At 40.5% G+C, this 21,114-nt stretch overlaps 1 protein-coding gene across 2 annotated transcripts in view; it reads right to left on the bottom strand.

Moving 5' to 3' along the window:
• The window catches only part of epha8 (eph receptor A8), a 110,824-nt gene that overhangs the window by 54,057 nt on the left and 35,653 nt on the right, over positions 1-21,114 (bottom strand). For both annotated transcript variants that reach the window (XM_070958424.1, XM_070958425.1), the window contains exons 3-4: positions 3,703-3,756; positions 1,984-2,127 (exon numbers count right to left, since the gene is read on the bottom strand). In XM_070958424.1, the coding sequence (XP_070814525.1) occupies positions 1,984-2,127; positions 3,703-3,756 (198 nt within the window). The remainder of the gene's footprint in view (positions 1-1,983; positions 2,128-3,702; positions 3,757-21,114) is intronic.

The raw sequence follows: 21,114 nt of genomic DNA, 5'->3' as shown, positions 1-21,114 counted from the left end.
AAATACGTTTCATCTCCACTCAGGCTTGTTGGGGCTTTTCTCAACATAATATGTTCTGCTATTAAATACAGAGAATTTTCAAAACACCTCTTCTATAAACGTGAAAACTTAACCAAAATGTATGTGATAATTTATATGAATTAAAGATGTGTACATAATTTGCATTACTTTAACTGCAGTTCCTCCAGCACTGAGAGTTTAATCTTCTTTTATGTTTAGAAATAATATCTGGGGTCAAGATGTGTTTATTTTCCAAGCCAGCTCTTAAATAAGGTGGTGAATTTCATTACACATCTGTTTCCATTCTTCATCTGTTATTTGTGTTCTCAACTCTTCCTCCCACTTTATCTTCATAACGCTGACGGTTTCTTCTGTCCCTTGACAGATGTTATATACATGCTCACTGTATTTTTGAATTTTCCAATGTAATTATCATGATATACTTCAGGAGGGAATGAATAAATATCTGCTTACTTTTTAGATAACTTCTAATTTGGAAGTATCTTTAAAACTGGTTATTTTGTATATTATAAAGTTTAGAAACATTTTCTTTATTAATATTTTCATAATATTATTCATATTCAGTAAATAATTGCCAGAATCTAACCAGTCCCCTTTTAGCTTATAAGACACTCTCTATTGCATTTGCTTTACATTCTGGATCCCTGAAAAATTCCTTCAAATAAATCGTTTCATCTTCTTTTCTGTTCATCACCTTGACAATCCCCTTCCATGTTTTAATATTCATCTGACAAAATGTTTTCTTATTTGCACAGAATATTACTGAACCCAGTGATTGCACTAATTCCATTTTAATTCCCTTCTATTTTGGATTTGAATGTCACTCATCCACATCATTAAATGTTTCATCTCAGCAGGATAAAAATAGTTGGAACAAAAACAAAAATAAATTTGACAGATTTAATTTTTTTCAGAGATGGATAGATTTAAAAATTCCCATCTATTCAACTCTTCGGTAACCTGGTTTAATAATTTTAAATAGTTAATTTCAAACAGCAGTATTTCAGTGTAGTGCATTCCCATTTAAAGTTATATTTTCTCTGAAGTTATTTTTCAATTGTTCTCCTATTGTCATTAAAAAATTATTATAGTTATCATTATTAATTGTGCCTGTGTGGACCACACATCGGACCTACTGCCAGTTTGTCCTACTGGCCATACATGGTACTGCAGTGAAGAACTCCCTTTTGCTCAAAAAACATTTTTCCCATGGATCATTATACTCAGAAAGACATCACAAGGTCAATTATAAGTCTTTGTATTAGTAATTTTTATACCATGGAGGTTTTCTATTTGCAAAACTTTGCAGGAGCATAGAAAAGTGACTTTGATATCATCCCAGTGTGGAATCTCTGGGCTAGGGGGACATGTGCAGGGTGCTGCACAACATGGAAGCAAAGCAGGGAGTGCCACAACTTGTTTGGCTCATGTGCTGGATGTTTTGCGAGCAATATTCACTCACATGGAATGATGGTACCATTTTACTAAACTAGACTCAAAACTTTAAGGCTTTTTCACTCTTTTTGGTCCGTTTCACGTCTGCTTTCTCCGAAAGGTCTGTCAGCTCTATATTTGGCATGAAAATGAACTAATGAAGCAGCCTTAGAGCTGCTACAGGTTCTCATTTTCTCAGCTTTTGAATCGAGATAATTATATATTTGTAATATACTGCAAAGCTTTGCTCAAGTGCTCCTCCAGTGTTAGCATGCAGAGCCATGTACCAGACACAGACACACATTATTTGGCACTATTGCTCTTTTCACAGATTAGCTGAGGTAAATTGGAAAATCAAGAAAACTTGAGTCCTTGAACTGCATGAGAGTTTAAATAGACTTCAGCGCAGACTGTGATTTTTAAATCCTAACTCTGTGCTCTAACATTATATTAGTTGCTTCGTCTCCTTCTCCCACATATTTGGCCCCACTCTCCCCCCCCCCCCCCCCCCCCCCGTCTGAGGGTTACCTTGCAGGTGCCCAGCACTCCTGGCATGCTGTTGCAGTCTCTCAGGGTGAACTTGACCTCGATGTAGATCCTCCTCGCTCCCTCTCTAGGAATCCAGATTGTTCTGAGCCAGTTATTCTGGCTGGGGCTCATCACATTACAGACCTGAGTTAATTCAAAGTTAATTGTTATTATCAGCAGCTCGAGCAGCAACATACATCTTCGATAAAAACAGACATCATAGTTAGTAAAGGAACTCTTTGTGGCTTATTTTCCCCTAACTTTAACATTTCACCCCCCCTCATCCGTGTGCTGCTCTAATTCTTTCGAAGAGCGGAGCAGTAGCTCTTCCCAGCAGCTAATATGTATTCAGATCAGGAGGCCTGAGCTGACATGACGATGAACCTGCTCTCAGAATGGGTGCTGTGTGCCTCCTGGTTTGTGCCGTAATGCAATTTAACATATTTTGGCCAAACTTTACACAGTGTCACACGATGTAAACCAGTGTCATGGCAGACTCTGACAGTCCAAGTTACCCGCTGATGGTAGAATGATCCACACAGCATCCGCAAGGCTGGTTTAGCCTTTCAGAAATACACAAGTTACACAGCCTGTCCATCCGCTTGGCTGGCTGTATATTCAGGGGCTGGATATTATCAGCCTCGTAGCAACCACTGACCATACAGATGTCATGTCCTCTTTATTTTTGTCTGGACCAAAATTGAAAACCACCACTTTGTGGATGCTTTATAGGCTTCAAATGATTTATTACATCATCAAAGAATTAAGTGTTTTCCTCACCACAGCATCAAAATAACAAATATATACAGTTTATTATAGTCATTTTCATTATCATTTAATATGTAGAAAAGTTAGTGTTTTGGTTTCTAAAATGTCAGAGAACATCAGCCAAAGGTGCATCTTCAAACTGCTTATTTTGTAACAGTAACAATCCCAACACCCAAGGTATTAAAGTGACTAATTTGAGGAAAGTGGTGAATATGAACATCTGAGAAGCTGGAATCACTGGATATTTGGAATTTTAAGATTATTATCAAAATTATTTAAATTAATTTTATGCCTATTGACTATTTCAGCTTTATATCAGCCAATATAATTCAGCTATGAACTTCAGAGACTTTATTTTCTGTGTGTGTCCTGGAGGTCCAGTGAAAGGGACTTGGCTCATGCCCTCAGTATTTCTAAAATCCTGGCTACAGTATGTGATATAATTATACTGGATGGCAAAGAGAGCAGCAGAAATGAGTGTCTGCACAGCAGTGCTGAAACCCACGAATTGAGATGGGATTTCTGGCCAAATACACTCCCTGCAAACTGCAAACACTGGCCATCTTTAACATGTGTGTTCCTGTGTGTGCATGTGTTCATGTGAGATGAGGAATATCCATTAAACTGAAGCCAAATCACCACCTCAAAACCACAACCGTCTTACATACTGAAGTACAACCTTAAAAAAATACTAATTAAAGCTATCGTAATCTTTGTGCGCTAGCAGGCATGGTTGTGTAATCTTTATTTTCATTATTTAATGAAAGTTATAATTATATAATCTAACAAACATACAGTAAGAAAATAACTGTAGATGAATTATCCACTTTGTGTTGTGAAACCAAACTTAATCAATGCTCAGATTTATAGTGATATATCCCACTGAGGTTTTTATAATAATTCACTCTTATATAACATTCAACCCCACGACACATTGAGAACATTACACACCTGGTATGTGTGGATCGGACTGAAGTATTCGTCCATCTCATTAATGGCATCCCACTGTGCAGGGAGAGAGAAAAAGAAAGGGGGACAGAGGGAAGCATTCTTGGGTCAGTCACGTGTTTACAGGTCCCATATTCAGATCCATATGCAGCGAATCATTCAGCTGCTGTCTATATTTCCCACATGATCGTCTGTGCCTACGTATCTCCCTCACCACATTGAAAGATTATTGGCTTTGACTTGAAATGAAACATGTGATGATTCCTGTCACACAGGCGGCAGTCATGCTAGTGTGGCAGGTGTATGGTGTGCTATATTTGAATCTCTCAGAAGACAAGCAATATGGTTCAAGTTTCCAGATGACTGCTGGTGATTTCACACTCATTTTCTATTTGACTGGATTTAGTGATTCACACACTGTTGAGATTATATGAGGTTAAAAATACGCTTTATTCACCTTCTCATGTTCTTTGTCTAAAAGCTTTATGTTAACACCGTTAAACTGTTATAATGAGGAGTAATGCTGGTTTTAATTATGCTGATGTATTCTCTCTGCGAGCAGCGGTTAGCACATGCAATCATGTGTTCTACATTTCAGCATGCTGGAATTCACTTAATGTAATTCCGACAGGACACATATTCCGTTAATGAGATGCCCCTCATGTATGTGATTAGATTTACATTGTTTACTGAATTCTGCCAGCGGCCAATAATAGAATTAGGAGGAAGAGCATTAAGTGAAATGTGTTGGTATTCCTAAATGTGTTAATGCGTTAGTGTGTTACATCCCCCCTCACCTACCACTGTGCATCCAGCAGCAGGAGGAAACTCAATCACACAAAGCAGTGTGTTCTGCTCCTCTCAGTGTATTGTGAGGAGATTTAAAATGTACCCAAAGACCTGAATCTACAGAAGGGGAAGAAAAATGGCAGAAGATGCCCAGATTTCATCTATTGCAATGCACAGGAATATTACACTAAAAATTCATATTTGTTTGAGTGCGTCGGTGTGTATGTACACAGGCACACTTTTGCCTGTAGGAAAAGATAATTGAAAATAATCTTCCTTTCAATGTACGGATCTCAGCGCCTCTCAACACACCAGTCAGTCTATTTTTCCTCCAGTGTTCACAAACAGAACAAGTGTAAACAAGGCATTTACATATGCAAGCATTTGCATTTCATTTTATAAAGATACATTTGAAACTGTATATTGAGCTGTCATTTTAACTGTGAGGCTGCAGATAAACACTCAGATCAGTCAATCTGACAGCCTTTTCAGATTTCAGTCAGTTTAGGAATGAATTATATACATCTATGCTAAACTTTGCTCACAACCCTCTTAATGTTCTTTATTTTGGGACAATGCAAAGGTTAGAAAACTCTTGCTAAAGAGACAAGTGTTTGAGATTGGAATTCTGTTCAAGTTTTTAACCATGCTAGCTGTGTGGCTCTGGAGATGACAATGTCAGTCTGTTGTTGAGATTAAACATATCAACACCAGTGGCGGCTGGTCAATGGAGGGCGCTAGGGCGCCGCCCCTCCCATGAAATGTTGACTCTTTCATATATCTACCAAGATTAACCATGAATCAGTCAAATCTAACAAATACAAAATAAATAAACAAAAATACATCGTGTTTTTACTTGTGCAATGGTGTAGTGGTACCCGCCACACTGCCAGCAACCATTAAATGCGTCCGACTTGAGGCTAGACTTGAGATTTGCCATTCGATATAAAGCTCTCCTCCTCAAGGGCGCCGGTCATACTGGAGTCTATGAGAGCTAGCAAACTTTTTTATTTTTTACGAGCAGAGACAGCTTTTCATTGGTGCATGAAAATTCGGTTCCAGTTTGCACCTCTGTACGCCCAGACCAATGGCATTGTTTTCCAATTTTTTAATCTTAGCCTGATTGGACAATTCATCAAATCGATCACGTCCATCAGCAAGCATTCGCGCCACAGCCATAACTACTTCCAGAGAAGAGAAAAGATGGCTAGTGGAGACTGTGAAGGAAGGATGGTGACTTTGGTGACGGAAAACTTGATTGTTTCTCTACGTGAAAATCCATTTTTTTTGTCGGTCAGATGTGGACAAAAAAAGGGTGAAGGATTTGGGACCCGACTGTCCGGATTTAAACATTTCACAGCAAACAATTCATACGCACTGATGAGTGCTTGGACCATACGCAGCGCACAAAAAAAAAAAAAAAAAGATACTCACAGCGTGCGCACTGTCGGGATGCAAGATCGACATGGCTAGCAACTGCAACTCTATCATTTCATTAAGGGAATTACCATTCAGTCATCGAGTGACCAGTGAGTGTGTTATTAAATGGTGAGCTGTGTTATGTTGTGCTCTCCAAATGTTGAATTGTAAATAGTTGTATTGATTGCATATTGCCAGCCAAATACTATATACTGAACATGTTCTGTTAAGATTTGATTAATTACAGTTTTGATGACAGTATAATTTGATTTGATTATTGCTATGGCATCCATGGTGCCTGTAAATTGTATACTGTGCTAACAGTGATTTCATTGGCAAACTAGTAGATAACAATGTATCTGTTGATGCCATGGAGGAAGTGTTTTATTGTGGAACCTAATTTATTGTATTTGAGACATTTAACTTGATATAGCTATACAAAAATACTGTACAGTATGTACAATTCATGTCTGGTGTTGCCATCTAGTGGTTGAACAGGAAAACCAAACTAAACAATACAATGTAACAAGTTAGCTATCTGACTTTTATTTATTATTATTTTACTCATTGAATCGGTCATCTTAGCCATCATTGCAACAGTTGCCCCCCCTGAGAAATTTGTCAGGAGCTGCCACTGATCAACACCGACTGGATGGATTGACAAGGAATTTGGACATTCCCAGCCCCCAGAGGATGTACCATTCTGAAGTCTAATCAATTTTTTGGCTGGATTGCCATAAAACATTCATGTTCCTTTCAGGATGAACTGTAACAACTGAACACCCTATCACAAAGGTCCTCTCTGGAGCCAATGTTTGGTTTGTCTGTTTTGGGCTACTGTAGAACATGGTTGCGAAACATGGTGGAACTCATGGAAGAGGACCTGCTCCCTTTGTTGATATTAAGAACTCATTCTATGGTAAAGAAAACACAATGACTCTTATTTTCAGGTGATTAGACACTCATGAAAATATAACTATGAATATAATTATATTCAATTTCTGTCAGTGTATTCCACACACTGGACCTTTAAGCACATGTTGCAGTCCAGCCTGGTAAAGTTGCCTGCTTTACTTACCAACAGCTTGCTGCCACACAGAAACACTTTGCACCTTCTACTTATGATTTTCATTGTCAGTGCAAATCCAGTTGCACAGTTATATGGTACATTAGAAGCAACCCTCCACAGCTCAGTCATAGAGGACATAAGGATGTTCTGTCAACTGGTTTATTCATGGTAACATGAGGACTCAATTGCAGGGTGTCATAAGTTCACACAAACAGCTTAACCCAAACTGCAGGGTCTCAATGGGATTTTGAGAGCAGCTTTCTTCCCTCTCTACTCCCGTTGAAACAGATAATTTGCATGTGACATAAAGCAAGTAGAGGTCATTCAATAATTATAATAATCAATAGGATGTCAGTTACCAAAAGAAACAAAGATTTATTTGATAAAAAGGGAAAACTGAGTGACATTATCACTGTGATGCTTTCATGGTTCGGATTTTCATGCAGGTCCACTGGTGCAAGACACTGAACCCAAAAAGTGCAGCACAGTGACCAGCAGCAGAACAAACAGGGTTGACCTTTCCTCGGGGCCCCGACCAAACCCTTTTCATAACCTGCCAATGTTCAAGTCTGAATGGCATACTGGGCACTTTGAAAACAAGAAATCTTTAAAAAACTAAGAGGAATTAGAGTTAGAGCATCTTTAGCTTCTGGGATGTGCTGTAAAAAGGATCATGTGGGCAGGTAATGTTTCAAGTTGTCCAGGAACTTAATTAGAGCGCTCAAAGGTGGGCGTTGTGTAGCATCAGTGAGTTGGAGCTGCAGAGGACTGCTGGCCCTCTTCTACACTCCCCTCACCAATGTTGTTACATCAGGAGGTGGTGGACAAGTCAGAAATTAATAAACTATAGCACAACAATGTTTTTTTGGAAATGCAATCAATGTTAATGCCAACTGTCACTGAAACAGGCAACTCTAAACCCATGATACTGCTCTACCCAACTCAACAACCCACAAAGTCATGGTCAAGAGTGGCTAAGAATCACATTTGATTGGATAACTTTATGTATACTCACTTATGTACAGTCATTGAAAATGGTTTGATGTTTTAAAAGAAAGGCAAGATTTTCACATACTCAAAAAGGATCTTTTTTGGCATATCTTTAAATGTACTCATCATGAAGACTATTTCTGAGCCTGTGGAAAATGCGTACTGCAGCTCAGGAAGAGCTTTCTTGAATTTGAGAAAATTATTTCGAAGTGGGTTTAAAACATGCCTGCATGTGCCACTGGAGTTGGGATTTGAAGATGTGGACAGAATCTAATGAGAGATAACACTGACTTGCATTTTTGGAAATGGACAGTGTTTTTGGAGCTTAATCCATACCAGGGACTCTAAGCCAGGATACCTCAGGCTCATGCCACCCTTGGCTTTCACAAGTTCCAAAGTTTGTGGAAATGCAGAACTAAATCACTTGAGATGGGGAAAGGGGGCAAGGCAGCATTTTACCTGTGGCCACAAAAACACTCACACCAGCCTTGTGTATTAATGTAAAGCAGGCTGGTGGAGGAAAAGAGTACGGTACTCATTTCCTGGAAGAAAAACAATAATGAAAAAGAAATATCTCAGTGGATGTCAAAATATATGACTTCCTCCTCCTCTTCCAAGAGAAAAGCAATTCTCCCAATCTCCCTCCTTCATATGAGCAGCAGTGAGGATAACAGGTGGAGGTGTGCTGGGTGCTGAAAATTGGTATTCATTAGCTCTAAAACTGGTGCTCTCTTGACTTGTGGTCAAATTTCAACCTTCAGCAATATCCTGCATTGATTATTTTTTTCTAAGTGTAAGCATAGTCAATTTGTATGCATGCACAAATGAAGACATGTATGTGTGTTTAACCCAGGCGTTACCCATGATCCTCCTGGGCTGCGGATCCTTGTGCAAGTGGCAGAATAATTGAAAGGGAAGGTGTCAACCCTGAGAAGCTTTGGGCCGCACCCAGCTGAACTCGGCCCCAGATAATACAACTGGGCTTTGCATGGAAGCCCTCCAACTTTGCTCCTCACTCCCTCTGCTCTCCCCTCACTCCCTCAACACAAAGACACTCCCCGAGGCGCCACCAGCCACAAAACTCTGGGATAATTAAGATGTAGGAAGTCTCACCCATCTCACCCTTCCCTCCCTGCCTCATCCTCTCATCTTTATCAGCTAAATTGAAACCGTCCTTGAACTTGTGAAGACCTCGACTAATTAGTGGGGTGTATAACCTCTCTATCTCCCTCATTATTCCCGTCTTGCCATCCCTGCACTCTCAAACACTCCTTTTTTTTTTCTTTTCCTGGGAAATCTTAGATTTTTCCTTCTTGCAATTTTCTCCAGGAGTGAAAAATCACAGCCGCTGAAGGCAGATTGTCTGGAGGTTGGTAGCCGTACACCACAGCAAGCAGAGAGGGGGTGAGATTGGACGAGAGTGGTAGTTGTTTAGTCATGTAAATAATGGAAATCTTTTCTGCTCGTCCTCAGCAGACAGCCAGAGGGAAGAAGAAGAAGAGAAGTCAGAGAGACTCACAGGGGCATGTTTATCTTCTGAGAGCACGATGAGAGAGTTCTCTATCGTGGCAACAACAGAAACGCAGTGCGCCACAGAGCGGCCCACTGACAATGCAGTGTGGGCGTGCGCCGACATGCGTGGATGTCAGACAGAGAGAGAGGAAAGTAAAACAGAGAGAGAGAGAATGAGAGTGAGGGAGAAATTAATTGGCTGTAAATTGCACATCTGTTTCCTGCCTGTCAACTCATTGGATCTCTCATCAGCAGAAATCAAATGTGGCAGACAGAGAGCAACACACACTAACATGTACACACAGTGCAAGCATTTTATAAATGCAGCGATACACACACTCACAAGTGTGTGAAACTAAAATGTCTATCAACTCCATACAGAAAAAAAACACATTTTAATGGCATTTGTCAAACACTGGCTTTCACATACACGTACACATACAACATGCTGTTTGTTTCAGGTGTGGGTCATGGTACTGCTGTGCCGGTGCTGATAAGTTAAATCTCAGTTCAACTTTGACTTATGTCCATCAAATGTAAAAGGCACAGCTGTTCTCAAATACACCACACTTGACTCCCCATACATCTCCAGCTTTCAGATGATTCTGATGAGTTTGCTCTGACATTAATTGCCACTAAGTCAGAAGCGGCTGATATTGCTACAAAATATTCAAATCTGTTTCCACGTTATTTCCCAAAACACAACATGTGCAAATGCCCTTCATCTCGTTACACTTTGACTACATGTTCAGTGAGATTTTTGGAACCATCAGGTACATTGTGGAGTCATGTTTCAGTTCAGTGTTTCTTAACTAAAGGCTGTGTGTTGTGTGTATCCATGATACCTAACAAATGGGTTATCAGGGTGCGTTCAATTGTCATGACACGTTTTCAGAGCTGATTGTTTTGATCCCTAAACTGCCCACATACATGTGTCCTCGCTCCTAGTTTTCTTCTTCACTGCTTTTGGCATTGTTACATATCTTGCGGCGTTGTCACCACCAGTTGTCAGTAAAAAAGTGCGAAATTGTGAGCAAAATAAAGCAGGACTCCACTCTCCACAGCGCCTCTAGTGGTCAAAAACTCCAAAAGACACATTTTTGTATCATAGTATTTGAATCATATTAAATATAGATCCAAAACCATATTTTCCCAATTTCCATTTTAAGTGACCAAACATGTTTGCAAGTGCCCTTTAGAATGAGAAAAGTGCTTTCTGATACGGACACGACACTACAGACAGGACTGCAGGTGTTTTCACTTCACTGGCTTATTAGAGCACTGCTCAGGTTGAAATGTCACCAAACTACATGTACCAATAAAAATGATAAAACTCACAGGTGCATCAAAGTTAACAGAGTGAGAGAGATGTCAATCAAGCACTGACTGTGCACGCCCACACTGTCCTGAGAGGAGCTCTAATCAGACACAGTCAGTGTAGCTGTGTAGGTGAGCACTGGGTGTGATGGGCCTTCCATCGTCATCATCTATCGTCTATCATTACATTCTTGTAAGTCACAGCTGTGAGCGGCAGTATAAAGTGGCACCACAATAAACAGAAGAGACAGACAGAAGAGAGTGTGATAAGCTCAGTGTTCCTGGTACTAAATTTGAGCTTTTGATGTTGTGACTCATCTGTACCTCAGTCCACTGATCCCCCACAATGCCCCGAGTGAGCTGATATTGCGCTGATATCATCACTTCATTACATAAAACACAAACAAAGACAAAAGCTGTAAATCCATTCTGTTGATTGTTTCTTCACGTTTATTGCTAATTGTGTTTCCTTCTGAGGTCAAGCATTCAAACGCCTCAGCCTCTCCTGACTCTCTGTGGCAATTAGCACACGTCTGATCCACGTTCCTCGATTTCTCTGATTCTGCACGCTCGCTTTCTCACTTTAATCTCCATCTCTTTTGTTTTATTCAGCCCATTTAGTGTTTCCACTCAGACAAAGGAGTTGCCATCGGAGTTGCCTCGAGATCAGAGAAGCTGTTGTTAAGCAGAATGAAAGTGTTTTTTTAATGCAGTCGCCTCTCAAGCCTGCATTGAAATCTTGGGGTCTGCTCTCTTACGAGACTGAGGCCCTGTAGCATGAAATCAATTTCAGTCTATTCATAATATATGATATGAAAGAGAGTGGATGCCAAAAAAGATGAAAGAGAGAATGAAAGATTGATTAACAAATATAGAGAGAAAACTGGCTGAAAAGAGAGATGATTATGTGCTGCTGGTGTGAGGGACAATAGAGAGGGAGTTGCCTGTTTAAGGCTCTATTCATCATTGTTGGAGGCTGACGGCAGCTGCGAGTATACAGTAAACACACAGATTCTTGCAGGGAGTCTGGAGTGCTGGTTGAAACTATTTCCTGCTCAACTTTTACATCCTACATGTTACATTTCGAACAAGATTTGCCCCACGGCTTTCCAGACCACACAAACTGTTGCTGCAATTATTAACTTTTTATTGAAAAATAAAGGAGGCAAAAAAGATTCCCAAGTTACAGTGTGCTTGTTGTAATTAATGACCTTCAGGGTCCATAGAGTTTGAATGGCTGTTTAGAATAGACAGTGCTGAAAACACTGGAGAAACAAACCTGACCTATTACCCTTGCTGGTGCAGACTATACTTCATTATAATTTTGACTGTATTTGTGAAAATCAAATTAGAATGAAAACAGCCAGAGAAAATAATGTATGACTGACAGGGCCAGGGTGAAGATTTTACAGCTGTTGTTGAATTATGTGCAGAAAATCGAGTCTTTGAATTGTTTTCATATGAATGTTTTATATTTTCAGGTGGGTGATGCTTGAGTGTGTGGAGCTGGCTAATTGGCTTATTAAAATCAAGACTAATAAATATAAAAACTATAGGTCTCTTAGGCTGCAATAGTTTTATAAATATTTACTTCAGGCTTATGTATATTCTGTTAACCAAAATAAATCGTGAAATAACTTCTTGTGAGTGAGTCGAACTTCTCTCCTTCTCTGCGCCACAAAATGGTCCTTGAAACCAAATGTTTTTTTCCTGACACATTTTGGAGGAGCACAGTGGCTGCCTGGATTAAATTCACAGGCATCGTTCTCTCCAGTCCACAAGTCCTGGGTTCACACAGACAATAAAGACAGGAGGTTAAGGGTGTTCATATGTTTATATAGGACTTAAACATCAGAGACATGGCTTTGCATTCTGCATCCCACATGTGTTTAGGTTTGGGATATGTAAGTACTTGGGTGTTTAGGGAGTTTAGGGAATCGTTGCAGTACTTATTAAAAAACAACATATCTAATTGTCTAAAAGTAAATTATGCCTTAAGTCAAAGAACATTGACTTTTTCAATGTTTAACCAAAATAACAATTGTTCCCCAACCAGAAGCACTTTGAATTTTCCAATGTTCACTCTTTATGTAGCCAGAAAAACAACTTTTCCATACCATCACTTATCATAAACAGCCTCATTTTATTATCTGTTTCTGTCACAAATTATGAAAAGCTGACCATCAGAGTTCATTCTTGACCTTGGAAAAAGTAACATGTGGTCTCATAGAGAGAAATTTCTCAGTTACCATGGAGATGGATGTGTTGTCATTGCCTCAGATGAAGGCCATGTGAGATGGCTATGGGCCTTGAATCCTATTCTGAAGGTCAAGAATGAACTTGAAGGCTTATCGTTAGACCACAGATGACAATCGCTGTGAGTGAAGTCATTACAGCCACTGAGCTTGCATGTCAATAGATCCATCTCACAGGACAAGTGAGCCAACTCCTGATGAACACAGCGTGAGCTGGAGATTCCACAGTGGTGTCGCATTCCAGCTGCAACCTGGTTTTATTCCATCCTCACCTCACTGGGAGCCTTTCAGAGGAGGGGTGCTTTGTCTGTTTTTGTTGATTTGGTCATTGTTGCTTGATAATTGTGCTTCTCCCATGGGTTAGTAGGCTATGCAATTGTGTTTATTGTTGACATGCAACCAGGATTTCCTGCCTGGCATGATCTGCTCTGTGCAGGTTGACTCAACGTGCATATCCTCCATGGAGCAGAATGGAGAGGCACTTCTGGGATGCTTCTGAAACACCTGGTAGAATTGAAAGCATTGCCTAGAGTCAACGTGATCAACTCTGGCTGCAATGCAGTGCAGCCATGCCTGGTGGAATTCAGGGGTGATACAGTTAAAAGCTGAGGTAAAAGCTAGTATTTGGACCATGAGATGGTATTGTTCTGTTCGACTGCTGAGGGATTACTTACTGATGATAAATTCCAAGATAAAATATTCTCATTATTTGATTGCTTTACCTCTGCTTAAACAACCCTCAGAGAAAATTATTTCTATTCATATCAAAACATAACTTCCATGCAAGTAATGAGTGTATTAAGTAATGGAGTGCCTAGCAGACTTCTGCACGTAATGATCAGATTATGAGACAATCCAGCTGGTTGTAATCCATTACCATCACTCACTCCCTCACTGTCTTTAAAGTGTGCAGAATCTGGAGACAACACACATGTTTTAGGGAGAGAGGCGTCAAAAGAAAGACAAGACAAAGCCAAAGACTGGTGTCTTTGAAAGATCTCATTTCAGATTAGTATGTTTGATGGAGGTTTCTTTAGAGCTCAGAGACAGAGAGAGAATGACAGAGAGGGAGGGACAGAAAGAGGATGATGAAGATAGAGAGAGTCAGTGGGGTGTGATGGCTGTGTAACACAGTGTGTGTGTGTGTGTGTGTGTGTGTGTGTGTGTGTGTGTGTGTGTGTGTGTGTGTGTGTGTGTTTGCTGGTGGCATTTCCAGGCTTAATGCTGGCCTGTATGTGAAGTAACAGGTCTGAATATTAACTCAGTGGAAATATCAGGCTCTGCCCAACACCTTTCTGCCTCTCATACTATCAGCCACACAACCAGAACAGACTTAATAACTTTGCTTCTATATGTGTGTGTGTGTGTGTGTGTGTGTGTGTGTGTGTGTGTGTGTGTGTGTGTGTGTGTGTGGTGTCTGTCTGTCTGTGGGCTCTTTGACAGCGATAACCTTTCTGGAATAGGGGTGTTAATTGCACTGGTCTGGGATCAGTGGGGGAGATGGTGTAATTGCTATCTATTCTGAGATGCAGTTTTTACAGGATAGCATGTGCATGTGTGTGTGTGTGTGTGTGTGTGTGTGTGTGTGTGTGTGTGTGTGTGTGTGTGTGTGTGTGTGTGTGTGTGCAATTGTATGTAAAAAGATGAAAACACCTTAACAAAGAAGAATAGAAAATATATTTTTGCTGGCATTTAAATGAAATTTATTAAAAAAAAAGAAAAAAGTGGAGCCTGTGTGTGTGTGTGTGTGTGTGTGTGTGTGTGTGTGTGTGTGTGTGTGTGTGTGCGCATGTGTGTGTCTGTGTGTGCGGTTGGTTTCATCATAGAGGCTTTTCTGCCAAATATCCAGTGTAGCTGAGTTTACAACAGAGAGCAACATCAGCGTCTGTTCATGGCCTCTGTTCACCTCTCCTGCCTCCAGCACTGTCAGCTGGGAGCGTTTGGGGAATGTCCTATTCCATTTTGGTTTCAAAGGATTTTATTTTTTCATATTATCCACCTGCTTCACTGGGGGACGATGGCCAAGAAACAGAGGTACATGTATCTAGATCCATTCACTGAACAGTTTTAGCGTGAGTGAGAAGGGTCTGAACCAAACTCTTCCACATCGACAGCCTGTTGCACCAGCTGAACATTCGAGCAATTAAAAGTTTGATAGGAGGATGGGGTGTAAAAGCAACAATAACTGTAACATTGTAACTAGTTCATTTCACACTAAACTTAACACTCCAATCATAAGGATAATTACAGCTTGGATCGTATTTTCATAGTCTTGCCCATCGTTTATTTGCTCTATCAGTTATGATAACATTAAAATTGCCAAAATAATAACACAGCTGCAACGCTACGACAAAGCCTGACTGAGCAGGAAATGTGAACAGATCAGACAGGTTGTTAACCAGCAGTTTAGCCAGATCATTTAAAGCAGTCTATCTGGAGGAAATAATGAAAAAGCCAGTAATAACTCCTCATAGCTCAGGAAAACTGTTAACGTACAACTACGGTAAGAACGATGGGTCAAAGTTGAACCACACCTGACAGTTGGCCTGCCTGCTGTGATGGATGCTCACAACAGACAGAAGAACTTTTCTCTCCCAAATAAGTTTGGCTAGCCTGGAGGTCTGTTCGAGGCATCCAAAGGTCGTAATGCACATGCTCAGAATGATGACTGAATGATGTTTTTGGCATACGATCACTTTTTGGCACAACATCGGTTTCCCCCCACAGTCCACTGTGAAGTTCAATCGCGACTACAAGTGTGATGGCGGAGACTGGTGATGTAGCCATGATGTACCCTCGCTTTCAGTCATTGCGTGTTGGGATAGGCTGCAGCCAGTCGCAACCCTTAGTTTTGTAGCTAACTTCTATGCCATATATCTTTTTTCTGATAATAAAGTAATCGATGTTCAAGCAAAGCTACATGGGAACAAGCCTACAAGACTCTAAAAGCTTCTGAGAAGCTGCAATAAAGAGTGATGACTCCACACTTGAAGCCCATTTCAGATCATTTCATTCCAAACAGATAATCCCTGCTGCGTCTGTTAAAGCCGACAGCAGAATAGAGCTGTCTGTCAAACCCATTGAGGCTGAGGTGGTCTGTCTGCCTCAAATCTCTCATTCAAACACCTGGTTCCCCTCTGTGGACTGCAGCGCTGATCAGGAAATCCAATCCTGGATCATGCTGGCTTCAGCTTCCTTTGGGGAAGCTCTGGCACAAGATCTTTCAAATCAAGGCGGCCCATCTGTATACCGAGGCTACCATCCACTAACCTGCTTGCATCCACACACACTCCTCTGCTGCTCTTACAGATGCCACATTGGGCCTCTCCAGAGATCCAGCACCTGCAGCACACCCTTGCCTTCACCTGGCATGTTTATTAAGTGAGATAGTTCCAAAGAGCAGCTGCAGAGGTGCATTAGCACTACCAGTAGCCAGCAGCAGCTGTGCTGTGTCGGCCATGCCGCCGCCTCATGGGAGCTTGTACGGCCAATTACACCACAGCGGACGGTCATCGGGAGGGCAACAGAGGAAGTTGAAGAACTAGCTGAAGGTGTGTAATCAGGCCTGGAGGATGGTGCTGCTGATAGCAGCAGAAATGCACCCAGAGAAAAATGTCACAAAAATTTGTTGGGCTTCTTGCTCAAAAAAGTTTTCTTCAGCAAGAATCCCAGCAAAAAACTCAAGTCAATGTAATTCAGCTATAGGTCAAATATTTAAAATAGTAAATCTTAGCTTTTCAAGAATTCACAAACTATGGCCTAAAGCGATTACTATGAGCTTTAAGTTAAATGAGCTGTTTACGGTTATTAAACTGATCAATTAACCATTGGAACAGAAATATTTTTTTCCTTCATTTTCAGTTTCTAGCAAAATAAAGTCAAATAAAATAGAAAGTGAGGTCAAAGACACTGTTCTGTATGTATAGCAGTGCCTCAGTGTTTCATTGTTGTTTCATTGCTTTGTTTCCAACTGTTATATGACTTTTCTCTTTCACCCCCAAAACTTTAAATTGCATCCTCTCCGCCTTACAAAATTCGAATTAGACAGTTTCGTTTCCTGTGAAATGATAAGAAAAAACAATCAGTGTCTATGGTCAGTGTTCTCTTCAACCTTGTGGGATAAAGTCAAAATAGGGTGAATCCTTCCGCCCAGAGAAAACATCTGGAGCAGCTCATCCATCATGTGCACTGACAAGACAATTATTGCAATTAAAAACACAGTGAGATGTGACCAGTGGAAATATAACACAGCATGTGTGTGCAGGGTTTGCAGATGTAAACACACAGCTAGACAGACACACATAAATTCAGTCATATAAACACACCAATGTCTTGATTTCATTGTTTAAATGAAACTTCACAATGAGCTGAAAATTGTTTAAAGCTCCGTAAAACAGAGATGCACTGCAGAGTCGGGTGATAAATTTCTGTGAGTTTATCACTATAATGGACACTTTTCACATACAGTTAACATTTAACTATTGCTTACAGTAACTTTAAGGTTTAAAATGGCAGCCATACTGTACAGATTACCTCAAAGTGGGAGCACTATGGTGTAAGATAGCTGTCAAAAAGACGTGTTCATAATTAAAGTTTCGTATTTGTAAAGTTAACAATTTGTGTGTCATAAAAGTTGTTTTACACAAAATTCTGCTGTCATATACATGAGTCTGTGAAACTGAGTTTAGGTTACAATTGTTTTTATATGAGTATGAGTCTAAAAGCTGTGAGTGCAAAGTCTTGAGAATACAACTAATTTTTCTATGACTACGAAGTCTTCACTGTCACTGTGACTACAAATTCAAGTTTACGGGTACGACTCGAAAAGTGCTGAAATGACGTCACTGAGAAAGTAATCGATTAGCGATTCCTCCAACTGGGAACTTTGGGATGAATTAACGTGAACCAGTAACTTTGCGTAAAGTTAACATTGAAAGTGTGAGACGGTTGATATGGAGAAATAAACCCAGACATGATGAATCATCCTGTGATGAATCATCCCGGTGAAATTATAAATTTGAGACAATAAGTTACTGGTTCACGTTAACTCATCCTAAATCTGGCTTGATTGTTAATGCTGTCGAAAATTATGAGGACAGAGCATTTTTTGAGGGGTAACGTTATATGTTTCATACTATGCTGTTTAATGCTAACTAATTAGCACTGGCCCACTTCTAATCCCAGTAACAATAGCACTAAGCTAGCTTCATCAGCATGTAAATATCTTTATCTTGCAAGCTAAAGCAATAAGTATGTGAGTCCAAGAAAAGTACATTGTATAAAATGGTTCAATTTTATGAAATAAATAATGGCTATGCATGTTATTATTGACGTTCAGAGTGGGATTTGGCAGCGGCAGTGAGGGTTGGGGTGGGGACGGGGGTCTGATCTGATAAATGACACATCAATTGGTACAAATAAAAATATTTATTCAATTCAGCATTTCTTAGTACAAGTGTGTGTGCGTGCGTGCGCTGTGTCTGTAATCCCGCCCTTCCCCATCCTGCTCAGTGCGTAAAAAAAAACAAAGCGGCTCTCAGGCAGGAGACGGCTCCGATCGTTCACTTCAAAGAGCGGCTCTATGAGCCGTTTCGTTCGCGACCGACACATCACCAATTCCTCTACCTGTTCCACTGTTTTAGAAAATAGTGGCGCAAATTGGTGGGTGTTATCCTGGTAATTTCTCTGTGTGAGAAATACAAGATATGGCGTGTGAGCATGTGAATGGGTTGAAATGCGTGTGTCTCATGCCCAATGTGTGAGACTTGAGAGCTTTGCCAGTGAAGTCTCTTCGGGGATGGCAGCGTTGCCCTGCATGTTTGTGTCTGGGGCGTGCGCATGCACAGTTGGAGGAATTGCTGATCGATTACTTTCCCCTGCGACTTGACTGTGACCTCAGTGACGTCATTTCAGCACTTTTCGACTCGTACCCGTAAACTTGAATTCATATCCACAGTGAAGACTTCGTAGTCATAGAAAAATGAGTTGTATTCTCAAGACTTTGCACTCACAGCTTTTAGACTCATACTCATATAAAAACAATTGTAACCTGAACCCAATTTCACAGACTCACGTATATGACAGCAGAATTTTGTGTAAAACAACTTTTATGACACACAAATTGTTAACTTTACAAATACGAAACTTTAATAATGAACACGTCTTTTTGACAGCGATCTTACACCATAGAGCTGAACCATGAATGACTACTTTCAGTTACTTGGAATCAACACTTTAAATAACTCTCGTCAACAACTTCTTCTTTCGCTGTACATTAGAGATGGTATCTGTTAAATCCTTTTGTTTTATATTGTTGTGGTGTGAAGGTAGCAGCGTGTGTCGGTCTGAATGATGATGGATCATTTTCCTGATCATACTTACAGTCCATTCTGCTCCATGCTGGAGCTGTTTTAATGGAGCAGACACATAGTTTCATGTCTAGTCAATCAATTGCAGCCTGGAAGGGGCGTGTGCCTACAGGGGACATTTGACAAAAATCTGCTGTTTTGAATTCAAATAGTAAAATATAAAAGTAAAAGCATTTTTCAAAAGGAATCGGTGAGAAACCTATATCCCCAAGGTCCTGTGTTCGCAGGGTTAGGGTTAGGTTTCTGACCTGAACATCGTAGAAGGGTTAATGTGTATTAACAGGTTATTGAACTGGGGAACATAGGACCCTGGAAACATAGATACACCCCCTCAAATGGAACTATATTTCCATCCAGCTGTTCTGCACTGCAGCTTGCAGGTTGGAGATTGGCCTGTTCAGCCATCAGAAGATAAAACTCACCTTTAAGAAGTAGCAGTAGGAGACATTGTCAGATGGTATAGATTATGCAAAAAAAAAGAAAAAAAAAGTGTGTGTGTGCACGTGTCTGTATGTTTGTGCGTGAGACAGAATGGAAAAGTAAGTAACAGGGAGTTGGAGAAATAGTCAGTAATCGAAACAGACTGCAGACTTTTGACACTTCAGCTCATCACTTGCTCATCCACATCATGGCTTCCACAACCCACGTTAATCATCATCACACACACACACACACACACACACACACACACACACACACACACACACACACACACACACACACACTGTACTGTCAGCTGTATCGATTGTGGGGTGGCCGGTGGATGAACCTGTCATGGCCAACATAGATCGGACTGGAGGATAATGAAGTCTTCCTGCCCTATCTGACAAGTATGGTGAGAGAGAGAGGGAGAGAGAGGGAGTAAGAGAGAGAAAAACAGAGAAACATGCTCCCGGGACAGCCCACGGGCGTCCTAACCATTGCCTGAATAAATTGGATGGAAAGAAGCCCCTTGAGTCTAAGACGTGATCTGTCATGATGTCATCTCAACGAGACTCGAATAGAAGGAGAGGTCAGGGTGCTAATAAAAACCTAAACTACACACACACACACACACACACACACACACACACACACACACACACACACACACACACACATACACACACACACACCATCAGTTGTTCAGTAAGTGCAAACTGACAATCTTCAGCTATTTTCCTGGAAACGTTTTAATCCGGCTGTAACATTGCTAAAATATTCTGCTTCCCCGTCTCGCTGTCTGCCTGTCCGTCCTTGTCCATACGTCCCTCCATCTTGTTAGGAGTACAAGCTCACACCTTGGTGATGTCTTTTTTCTCTCTCATCTAAGTTTGTAAGTGTGTTGTTTGCATGTTGTTCAGTGATTTACTGCCTTGATTATTATTATGTATGACAAATAAGGGTGGAGTTATTCTAGATTTTTCTTATTGTTATCAAATCCCATGAGAAGCCAAAAGCCAACATTTCCTCATTCTTTTTGACATGTCTACCCTGCCCGTGGTTCTCAGCCTCAAGCCAATTCATAAATCTTTAAAAATAAGTCACATATATAGTTTCACCTTTAGAAAAAGCTAAAACAGCTGGTTACTGCAGTTTTTAGCAAAAGAATACTCAAACAGTGGAAAGTAGCTAATTTCTGTAGGATTATTTTCAGCCGTGGATTAATACACTGTTGATGTTTGATGAGGTATTTACAACAGCCTGACACACAGTT

This window comes from Chaetodon trifascialis, chromosome 3 (genome assembly GCF_039877785.1).
Source record: "Chaetodon trifascialis isolate fChaTrf1 chromosome 3, fChaTrf1.hap1, whole genome shotgun sequence".
NCBI lineage: Eukaryota > Metazoa > Chordata > Actinopteri > Chaetodontiformes > Chaetodontidae > Chaetodon > Chaetodon trifascialis.
The sequence above is the reverse complement of the archived record's forward strand: the minus strand, read 5'-3'. Positions and strand labels throughout refer to the sequence as shown.